The sequence below is a fragment of the Aspergillus caelatus genome (genome assembly GCF_009193585.1).
Source record: "Aspergillus caelatus strain CBS 763.97 unplaced genomic scaffold BDV27scaffold_4, whole genome shotgun sequence".
Lineage (NCBI taxonomy): Eukaryota > Fungi > Ascomycota > Eurotiomycetes > Eurotiales > Aspergillaceae > Aspergillus > Aspergillus caelatus.
The window spans coordinates 278,926-289,631 of NW_022475267.1; the positions used below are offsets into that span (position 1 = coordinate 278,926).

General features: G+C 44.9%; 4 protein-coding genes across 4 annotated transcripts; 2 read left to right on the forward strand and 2 right to left on the reverse strand.

Annotated features, from left to right (window-relative positions):
• Nucleotides 1–2,260: 2,260 nt before the first annotated feature.
• Nucleotides 2,261–3,093, reverse strand: BDV27DRAFT_119682 (uncharacterized protein). The gene is made up of 3 exons (XM_032064919.1): nucleotides 3,038–3,093; nucleotides 2,552–2,969; nucleotides 2,261–2,475 (listed from the first exon to the last, which is right to left on the reverse strand). The coding sequence occupies exons 2-3, from the start codon at nucleotides 2,787–2,789 to the stop codon at nucleotides 2,447–2,449; spliced, it is 267 nt and encodes an 88-aa protein (XP_031933456.1). The 5' UTR covers nucleotides 2,790–2,969; nucleotides 3,038–3,093; the 3' UTR covers nucleotides 2,261–2,446.
• A 149-nt stretch (nucleotides 3,094–3,242) lies between these two features.
• BDV27DRAFT_119683 (uncharacterized protein) lies at nucleotides 3,243–4,080 on the forward strand. The gene has a single exon (XM_032064920.1). The coding sequence runs from the start codon at nucleotides 3,371–3,373 to the stop codon at nucleotides 3,536–3,538; it is 168 nt and encodes a 55-aa protein (XP_031933457.1). The 5' UTR covers nucleotides 3,243–3,370; the 3' UTR covers nucleotides 3,539–4,080.
• A 611-nt stretch (nucleotides 4,081–4,691) lies between these two features.
• On the reverse strand, nucleotides 4,692–6,763 carry BDV27DRAFT_170068 (uncharacterized protein; the record flags this gene model as incomplete). Its single annotated transcript, XM_032075202.1, has 5 exons — nucleotides 4,692–4,727; nucleotides 4,800–5,297; nucleotides 5,357–6,236; nucleotides 6,287–6,316; nucleotides 6,372–6,763. 5 exons carry the CDS (start codon nucleotides 6,761–6,763, stop codon nucleotides 4,692–4,694), a joined length of 1,836 nt encoding a protein of 611 aa, XP_031933458.1.
• A 3,164-nt stretch (nucleotides 6,764–9,927) lies between these two features.
• Nucleotides 9,928–10,561, forward strand: BDV27DRAFT_152258 (uncharacterized protein; the record flags this gene model as incomplete). Its single annotated transcript, XM_032071529.1, has 4 exons — nucleotides 9,928–10,019; nucleotides 10,095–10,207; nucleotides 10,271–10,367; nucleotides 10,426–10,561. 4 exons carry the CDS (start codon nucleotides 9,928–9,930, stop codon nucleotides 10,559–10,561), a joined length of 438 nt encoding a protein of 145 aa, XP_031933459.1.
• Between the last annotated feature and the right edge of the window lie 145 nt (nucleotides 10,562–10,706).

Genomic DNA, 10,706 nt, shown 5'->3' on the forward strand with positions numbered 1-10,706 from the left:
CCAGTGTAGCAAAGAAGCAGGTCAGTCCCAGTAAACCAACGCACACCAAAAGGGGTATAACTGTCACTTCCCTCCAAAAAGGGGAGCTCTAAGTAGAGTTGTTGAACCAATGCAAGGTCGTTATCATCGCTATCCCGCCATTCAGTCGGCATCCTTGAGTCATATGATGATTCCCACTGGATAAGATCAAGACACGCAAGAGAGAATCGCCCTAGCCAGAGTTCCTATTCCTCCATTACATCATTTACTAAATACCGGCAGTGATATACAGGACGATCCGCATGCTGTAGGTCTGCTAGCAGAATTCCGCAGAGGGCAGCACCTTGGTTCTCTTGCCGAAATATTAAGGCATTATGGCCAATGTAAAGAGCCACTGGTTCCAGCAACTATTCTTGATTGCGAGTGAGATCTGAACGGCAACCGAAAAGGGCATATGTCTCCTTCAATACTGCGGGCAATGAAATCCCGAGCCGCTCCTCAGCTGCTGAGAGGGCCAATTCGCTGTATCCATCAGCCTCCACTAGCGGGGTCACCCAGTGGGAAGTGAAATTGCGAATGAAATTCCAGGTCTCACACCGGCCACGAACGGCCAAAGTAATCTGTTCGCAGAGATCAAAGCCAGTACTCATTTTCAGCTTTAGGTTGAAAGATGGTCCTAGAAATCGACGGTTTGATATTAGAGCTTGAAAGAAATAGAAGGCTTATTGGAGAGCAATTTGCATACCTATCATTATTCCAATGTCAAAGAGGTTAATCTGCAGAAAGGTAATGATGGCTTAGTGGGGTTACGAGGTCGCGGAGGCTTTTGGGTGCTGAATTAGTCTCACATTCGCTAGGGTATTTGTATGTGTTATTAATATACAAAATATTTCCTCAGAGTCTTGCCAAACCCCGGCTTCCACAGGGTCACCGTTAAGACATATGATAAGTAACTTCTGGCATGTAATATAATAGGGAAGGATAACTTTCTCTCACGTATGGGGTAAAGTGGCACGGGTTCCCCGCCGGACCCGACCCGAACCCCGAGAACCCGAACAGGTCCCAGATTTTGAACCCCAACGCGACCAGCGTGGATTCTAATAGAGATACTGTTTATTTAAATAATTATTGCAGATTTGAATATACTACTAAGAGAGTACATATAGAAGCGATTGGGTAGTTCCCAGATTATGGGCCAGTTGAGAAAAGTTTTCGAGGGTTTGATTCAAGTGGGATGAACTCCTTATTGTGCTTCATTTCAGAATTGTTTGACCTGATAATACAGGTGAGAAAGGAGTCCGGAGTGGCAGTAGAAGCAGGCATTTTACCCGATCCCGAGATTAGGCGCATTACACCTCAGTCTGGGGTAAACCAATTGTGCAAGCCACTGTATACCGACTCAGGACATAGCAGATTAGTAGGGTGTGACGGGTATGAACAATATATATAGTACCTATCTAAACTACAGGAAATGTAAACAGATCTGATGAACGAAGTATTGCAAAGGAATGCTCTGGATCTGAAAGTACTGCAGAAGAATACAGGAATTACTGAGAAAGTTGTTGATACAGGAGCGTGATAAGAATGGAGCTATTTCAGACGATGAGACGAGCAACCTTTTAGGTTGGAGTTCCCCTGCACATGCCAATCTGGGGAAATCTAGAATTAGGGAAGGGTGGTAACTACTACGGTGTAATGAACTGCTCTCCTAGATCAAAAGATGAAGGCTAAAGATACATGTCAACTACACAGGGGATATCTAGTATAAGGTTCCACTCCGTACAAAAAGTATCCTAGAGATATGCTAGAAAGGACCAAAGTCAAGGTCTATCCTGTTTTCATAAGGCAACACTATCTTTATGAGCTACATGTGATATGAACAGTGCGTATAGACATAGTAACTTTTTGTGTGCCTTCATGCAGTGTCACTGATATTAACCCGGAAATAAGTGTCAGTTCTCGCCCAGGGGGCTTACACTTCCTCGTGGAGACTTGCTTACCATATCACTGAAACGGGCTATTGTCACCTCTAGCACATAACTTTTATTGTTTCTTGGTATATCTACAGAGAGCGATCAAATTGCATGGAAGAGCTGTTCCTCCAAGACCCATGCACTCACCGAGACAGATCCTCTGGCAACACCTGTGACCCCCCACTCCTTATGACCATATCGCAATGAATGGGACAGCCAAGTATATATTGCACCAGCGCAGTGTGTTCTGCATCATCCTGCGGAGCGAATGGCACTTTCTCAATGAAGAGACCCACATTCATACAACGAAAAAACGAACAACAAAAAAAAAAAAAATAAAAATAAAAATAAACAAACAAAAGATCTTCAAGACCTTCAAGCCCGGGATATATCCAAGTGAACCAACGCCATTCAACGCTGCAGCAGAAGCGATAATCATAATCACATAATACACTCCACCATGAAAGTGGACAAACGGTGATCATCAACGTGACTCAAAACCGCGACGAGCCATCTTCCGTATCTAGATTATGGCCAACACGCATTAGCTCAGGCGCTCGCAATCGAAAATTTCTACATAGGAAAGCCAAGCGACGTACAAATAGCTGATTCGAGATCCCTTGGCGTGGGCTCCTTCGTGCGCGACTCTTGTCGAAGACCCCCCACGTTTTTCAGCCGGACCGATCGCATATATAGCTCCTGGTCGCGAGAGAAATTGTATCGATGCGCTGAATGGTCGGTGGGATAAACCTGTTTCCACATCGCGGCGCCCAGCGACACGGCGGCTAGACAGGCGACAATGACGATAACGATAACACCCGCGGTAGGGATACCCATGGTGGTTCGGATGCGTCGGATAAAGAAAGTTGAGAGCGTGTCACGGAGTAAAGGCGTCCTTTATGGAGGTGAATGGGTAAATAGTGCTGTCAACACATAATCTCGTTGTTCGGGATGTACAGTGATGGGCCGATGAGATTTCGCGACGGGATGCGGATTCGGACAGAGGTTAAAGTAAAGCTAAAAGCTCGACGTTCATCAGCCGATCCGCGACTTTAAGTAATGGGCAAATGATTGGTATCACCGACTTATGCATGCTTCCCAATTCCAACTCTTTCGATGCACGGGGAGGGTCGCTTTTCATCTCCATTGGTTGGTCTCTGCGACTTCCGAGTCCGAGTGGAGCGATTATCTTGAATCTGATTGGAGAGGTATTGTTCTTTTCTTGGTTTAGAAGTATTTATAGCCATTGATAAGTCTTTGAACTGATACTAGCTCCATTTTCCCGCTTTTCTTCTTTCCTTTTCTTCTCGTTTTTTCTCTCTCTCATATATTTTTTTTTTCTGCATTAGGGCATCTTCTACCGATTACCCTATCACCCCCTCGGAAACACCCAACGGTTCACCTTCACCGAGGTACCAATGCTTCCAAAAGGCAACGTTCCAGATCCACCAAAAGAAAAAGGTACCGGACGACGGGCCACGCGGACTCCGTGGACGGTTCCGCAGTTTCCGAGTCTAACAAAGCTTGTCCATCAACTCGTCTATTTCATTCGATACAGTCCATTAGGCAGCCAGAATGAAGTTTGAACTTTGGCGTTAGCGGCAGAAAATTCACGCCTGACGATCAGACGAGTTTCATTTGTTTGATCGACACGACAAACTGATTCATACTCGATCGTGTGTTTCTGCGAGATATGCCTCGGCTCGACCCGTCAACTTTTCGCTTAGTAGATCGCCAGAGTTAGCTGGCCACTATTTAGCACTGCCACCCAGGAACCATGTCAGGATTCCGTAAGAGACGCGCCAACGGGCGGGAATTCTTGGAGCCTTGGTTTTTTTCCTCGGCATTGTACCTTGGCCTCCTAAAGTAGAGTCGCTTGGAATACCAAGAATGGGAAATAGGCACGCTCTTTTTCCCTCCTAAATATATCCTTCGCTAGGTCCACTTTGCGGTGGATTAGAGGCTATGGTGCACAGCATGGACTGCGGAGAGCTAGGTAAACGTACTAGAAAATTTCTAGCAAATGTGGATACCCAAGGCTGTTGCTATATTATGCACATCTATGTCGGTAGTGCAACGTGAGTCAGAATACAACGTCGATTGATGCGAAATATATCGCTGAAGTAGAATTGAACAAAAGGCAGCTTTCAGGATTATTAATCAATTAATTGATTAAAATTTCTATGACTACATCCACATATTCTAGTCTATGGATTATAAGCAAATCTACCGGTATCTCGCAAAGGGAATAATTTTTTCCAACGCGAAAAATGCTACAACGTACACTGACTGATCTCTAAACCTACCACTCCAGCCCTGAGCCTCCAAAGCCTCCACTCAACAATATTGACATTATAACGAATCACCGGCTTAAACTTCGTCGGGCATTGCACCATATTTGTAGCCGTATTAGTAAACTTCACATATTCCCGGGCTTCTTCATGAAATCACATTCATTTTATGTTCTATAAACCCAACTGCAATTAATTACAAAGCCCGCATATCCACATCCACCCACGAAGAGTTCTAATTCATTCCTTAAAGGTATCTTTGTCATGAACTGCTTGTTCGTTCTCCAGAGGATTAATAATGTCTCGAGAATGTGACACATACCTAGCTCTTATCAGCTTTTCAGGCAAGTGCATAACCAGATCAAGTGCTGTATAACTACAGGTGATGAACAAAATTAATTATAATCAGGGAACTGATAAGCCCATCTCACACCCATAACCGCAAAAATCAATTCGATCCATTAACAATGGCATCCGATATCTTCTCCGCCAACATGTCTGTAAACAATTAGCCATTGTCCATCCCATATGATCAATATGATGAAAACTTGCACACTGTCGACTGAGGGTGTCCCGGAGGAAGAAACGGAAAAGCACTAGCATCCACAACACGAACCCCCTCAACGCCATACACCCGAGCCTGACTATCAACCACCGCCATCTCATCATCCGAAGTACCCATCTTGCAAGTACAAGCGGCGTGCCAGAGCGTCATCACATTGTTCTTTATATATTCCAGAATCTGGTCATTGGTTTGGACGCGTTGCCCGGGATAATACTCTTCTCCTATGACAGCGGGTGCCATAGCTTCGCTCTGGAATGCCTGGCGGATACGCTTGAACATTGCCACTGCTACTTCCTGGTCGGACTTTGTATCGAGCCAGTTGGGATTGATAATCGGTAGGTCGGAGATATCGGCCGATTTCAGTGTCACGTTTCCTCGTGATGTAGGGGTGATGAGGACACCCAGTATAGAAGCGTATTGGTATCCGTCTTTGGGTTGATCTGTTAAGAGGTTGGAGACGGCGCCCATGTAGCCTGCGCCGGAGATATACTGAATTCAATAATATTAGTGAAGGTTAGTAGTGTAGACGTATCAATAGACCGACCTACCTCAGCTTCTGGCCAATCACTTGTAAAAGTGGCCAAGTCTTTCAGGGTCTGACTTGTGAACTTGGACCGCAGACTATCAGGGATCTTCTCCCATGCCAAATAATCCGCAACAGGGTTCGTAAGCGGTCCGCTCTTCATGATGGACGAGTTTAGAAAGTTTTTGACGAGGTTTAGCAGGTTCGTCGCGATCTTAGTAAAAGTATCCACGTTAACCCGGTATGAAGGTGCAAAGAATGGATGATCCCACATGTTCTGTCCAACACCTGGTCGATTAGCAAGTACCTCTATATTGTGCTGCTCTAGAATATCTTTTGGTCCAATTCCAGAGACCATCAACAGCTGCGGGGACTGGAAAGCGCCTGCGGAAATAATCACTTCTTTCTTTGCGCTCAAGGTAAAGGTATTACCCAGCGGACCCTTGACCCGAACTCCAGTTGCCGTTTTGTTCCTGTCAAAGAGCACCTTTTTAGCCAGGGTATTCGAATACGTGGTTAGGGAAGGGGCTTTGATGGATGCCAGGAATGAGGACTGAGAGCTGCTCCGGAGCTCGTCCTTCGGGCTAATGGTCGAAGCGCAATACTGGGCACCCATTAACGAGCCAAGATTGAAGTCTTGGGTCTCATTGATCCCGATCGCCTTCATTCCGCGGCTCATCCAGGTTGAGAACGGCATTGCATAATTTGCGTATGATACTTCTAGAGGACCACCTTGGGAATCATACGCGGCTGCATCGAAACCGGTCGTTGCGTTCGCGAACCGCGTCTTCGTGTTTGGGAGTGTGAAGTGTACACTTTCCTTGTAATAAGGTAGAACCTGGTCGAAGGTGTAGCTGCTGTCATTGACAGTTGTTGCCCATTGTTCCATTGATTCACGCGTCGGTCTGATACTGCATTAGCTCAGTCAAACATTCTCATGTCAACGGGGACTGACCGCTGGTAAATCATAAAGTTCATAGCGGATCTGTACGCATTCATCAGTAAAGTTCGACGAGCTTTAGCTTAAGCTTAAAACATACGAACCACCCAAGCATTTCCCCCTCGCATAATGTATGGATCTCCCATTAGCCCCGGGGACCTTCTCCGCCACAAATCCCCAGTCATGAAGGGCTTTTGTGTTGGGATCCGATCCAACGGGAAGAACGTCCGCAGCAGGGACCGCAGCTACTGATTCCAATTCATACAATCCACCTGCCTCTACCAAAGCAACCCTTAGTGATTTTTGCGCCAGCCGAGTGGCGATGACATTTCCGCAAGTACCACCACCGACAACAATGTAGTCAAATGATGCGTCTCCAAAGTTTCGCGCATCCAGCCGTGATACGGATGCATCGGATTCGGTACTAAAAGCAGCATTCGTGCCTAAGGCTAGTGACTGCAACGCGAACGAGAGAAGCGCAGCTCGACGCATCTTCAGGATAAAGTTAGGTATTGGCATGCGGTACTGTCAAATGCCAACAACGTGATACTAGAAAAAGAAGTACCCTTAGGATTTCCCAGGGCTTATAATTAATCGTCTGATGCCAAAGGCATAAACCTGATACATATAACTACTCCCATAATCCTGTCCACTCTGCGAGTAAGGTAGCCCACAAAATGGGTCATGCCTACCATTTCGAGCAGGGTCTGAGTCGAACTTAACATTTGAAAGCAAGCCACAATAGTAGATCTATATAATTTGATTCGCCTGGTTTCATTTAAAAGGTGGTGTCGAAACAACCGTGTTGGTCTCCTACGTATAGTCTAAAACTAGCTGGTAGGTATTCCGATCTCAAAATTCAGGGTTTTGAAGACATGCAGATCGGAAATGAAAAGCCATGTCCAGGGGTTCGTTGGCCTTGGAATGAACGCATCAATCTGGAACATTCATACAGTAAAAGAGAAGAACTAACCTCGTATGTATTAGTTCGCTCTCTCTAGTGCTTATTCAATTGGTAATGATGTTTCGACATCCAGTTGTGGCCTCACAAACAAGCTGTTCGGCAATACCCCGGAGCAAACGAAAGTATGTCTGGTTAGTGTTAATCCAAAAATAGTTGGGAACGGACAATTGCAGTTAGGCTTTGGTTTCACCATGGCCGTGGCCAGGAACTTGGGCCCCTGATATATTAACGGTTCTCTTAAATCCCAACTTTGAGTCAGACCCACAATCATCGTGCGGACCCACCGTTTGGTTTGTGAATTGACTGACTCGTGGATGGGACTATTTACAAAGAATGCATATACACAGTACTTTACGGAATACACGGTAAAAATTCTTCAAAGCAATTAATTGATCAGATGGTCAGAAGCTTTTATAGCGAGGTATACCCTAATCCTTGCAAGTAATGTTTATCCACTAGTTGGAACTACCAGAGCCTTACAGACTGTACAATTCATAAATATGTTCATTGACTTCCCTGTGTATACTATAGTTAGGAGAGTTCTTAACTTCATAAGTAACTTGTTATGATTTACAGCGTGGTAAGGAAAACATAATTGTGGGTTGGGGTGGGCAGAGAGAAATATATATTCATTGGATTGGTTCTAGTTAAAGATAGTTGAAGATAATTGTGGGCTACGGGCTACAAGATGTATAGTACTGGAGAGATCAATTATTAAGCTAAAATATATTGGAATTAAAACAGAACAAAATACTTAATGATCCAAATCCCCTACTCGATCAGAACCTATATAGAGCGTTACGCAGCCATTCAGGTCGGCACCTCACAGACGGTGGGGTAATTGTCGCCTGAGGTATCTAGTTTTACAGTCAGATGTTAAAACTAATAGCGCTGAAAGATAGCTGAGCAAGTGAAATTTTATGTACTTCGGAATCCTACAATCAGTTAGAAAAATCTACTTATGAGGAATTTTGTATAGTAATTGAATTAATTGATCTTACGGCTTATATCCGGCAGATAATGGATTCCCTATATCGGGACTGCTTGTAAAAGGGTTCTACTGGCACAAGATTCTATTCTTCCTTTTTCTTCAGTTTCCTTTTACCAACATCCAGTTTCAACAGTTACGAGACGTAAGGTCACGGATGAGAGTATGTGCACATAGCTATCGAGTCGATATCTAGTACTACTTAGTACGGGTAACCATAGTTTTACCATTTACTTGTGGGCCGGTTGTGGGGTTTCGGCCGAATGCCCTTTCAAACCTCCGAGAATTTCAGGCGAGGGGTCAAAGGATGCAAAGCTGAAGGGAATAGTAGAAAGTAATATGCCATTTACCCAATAGTAAAGGTGTTGATCAGGCACTTGCGAAGAATGAAAACCAAAGAGAGAAGAGGGGGTGAATTGGCCTTACGGAGTCAAGCCAACAGCCAACCATGAGAGACCCCAAATAGGAAGCAATTAAAGGTAAAGAAGAAAGGCCTCACTTCAGATGAGCCAGAACCTGAGCGCGAGGCTATGCTGCCCAAGTATATCGGGCAGGGTGCTGATCTAACTGGTCGATGATAGATACGCCCCAAAAAGGGAAAAGCAAGAGGCAATGATAGTCAAGGCTAGTTTGTTTGAAGGTGGGCGGATAGAAAATGGCCAGGAAGAAGATGCATGACCGTGAATGTACTATAACATATTGACCAAAGAGAGTGGTAGTGCTCCAGAGCGTGATAAGGCCCAACAATAATGTCAATAGCGGCAAGAATATTAGGAGCTACTCGCTTGAAAACGGAACTTCTATTCCTAGCTTCGACAGCTTCTTGTCAGTCAGGGTGCGGGCGTCTTGTGCAAATTTCTCCACATCAACCCATGGGCTGGCTAGATGTCATTGGTGGGCATTGTGTAGGTCGATCGCGGCAATTGCAAGATGATTACGAGATCTAGGCCCAATAGTCTTTAGTATAAACTATCAATTGATGCTGAGTGGGAAGGCTTCGCCAATGCAGCAGCTGGTTAGCTTTAAACCGTGGTTCAGCATAAGAGCGAGATATTATCATAATTTACACATTTTTACACCAGACACAGGCGTAACTCCAGTCTTGTTTCGCCAGAGTAATAGTAACAAAACTAGGAGATGCACATACGTCTTCAAGGTTGTCTGGTGAAGGGCCACTTAGCTGAGACGAGGAAGCATTTTAATATGGGAGTGATTAAAATCCCTTGTAAATGAGGGGCTGTGGTGTATAATGATGCAATTCCTGTACTGAAAATCATGGAGGGCGTAGCTGAGATGTGCATGCGTGGGGTTACTGTGGCTTGCGTTGTCAAAGTCGATAAGCGAAGGCAAAGATCGGTATTTCCGGACCCACTGAATAAGTAACTAAGCCAACGAAATGCGATGAAGATCAGTAACAGTATGTATACCATGAGAGATCTGCATACTCACGATGTGGACTCTGGGGGAGCTATGCACACCGTATCTTCCAGCATCGTCGATCGAATAAGTTTACTCTAGCGATACAGAGTGGATTCACTCTAGCCAGAAGACGTGATCATTCTTCAAAACTAAGCTATAAAGTATCGGTATCCGTTCTACGAAAGTCACCTTCAGAAAAAAAACTCCTCAACTCAGAACTCTCAGTTTACAATCCAACTAAATACAACTCCCACCTGACACATTATCCAAAAGCTATCATCCATCATGAGTGACTTCACCGGACCCGGCACATACACCCTTGCCCACGTCACGTTACCGAGAAACGACTTGATGTCGATGAGAGCGATCCAGATGATGTCAAACTCCAGCTCTAGTATATCACCGCGTACCCCTTGACAGTCAACATCAGCAGAAACTGATTCCGAATACAGTGATCCCGTTGATACGGGCAGGGAACGCTATGATCAACAGTTTCTTTTTGCCCATCTTGGCGGTGACGAGTTCTTTTTTATCAGTCGCAAACATGGCACCTATCTGACGGCTGGTATGACTAAATACCCCAATATTATACTTCAATAGTGGTTGTTGATAATGTCAATGATTTTAGCCAGGAACCAACAACTCACTGCGGAAGTCCTTCCTCCCGTCGACAGACGAATTCGTTGGAAGCTTGTGCCCGTTAGGGATGGCAGTGGAGCGTTCTTGTAAGTTCATTTTCCTATAATCCGAGGTGCTTAGGCTCCTAATTTTGTTTCAAAATAGCATTGCCAGTCTTGCCTTCCCCGGTCATGTGATTGATGTCGCCTGGGGGTTCAGCGACAATGAAAACCCCATCATCATCTACCCAAGGAAGGAGGAGGACAGTGAGAATCAGCAGTTCTATTTGAGAGCCGTTTAGTGGCACTTAGACTCAAAAGCCTTCTGATGAGATCTTGAGTACACGAGTCCAATGTTAGTCAAGAATGATTTATATTAAAGCCCATGGCTGTAGCTATCACAAAATTCATACGCTTATTATTTTCAATTCAAAGTTATTTAAAACC

Coding starts and splice junctions, on each gene's coding strand:
- BDV27DRAFT_119682 (XM_032064919.1), bottom strand. CDS start 2,789: ATGGGTATCCCTACCGCGGGTGTTATCGTTATCGTCATTGTCGCCTGT. Junction 2,476..2,551: donor GGATCTCGAATCAGCTATTT/GTACGTCGCTTG, acceptor GCCATAATCTAG/ATACGGAAGATGGCTCGTCG.
- BDV27DRAFT_119683 (XM_032064920.1), top strand. CDS start 3,371: ATGCTTCCAAAAGGCAACGTTCCAGATCCACCAAAAGAAAAAGGTACC.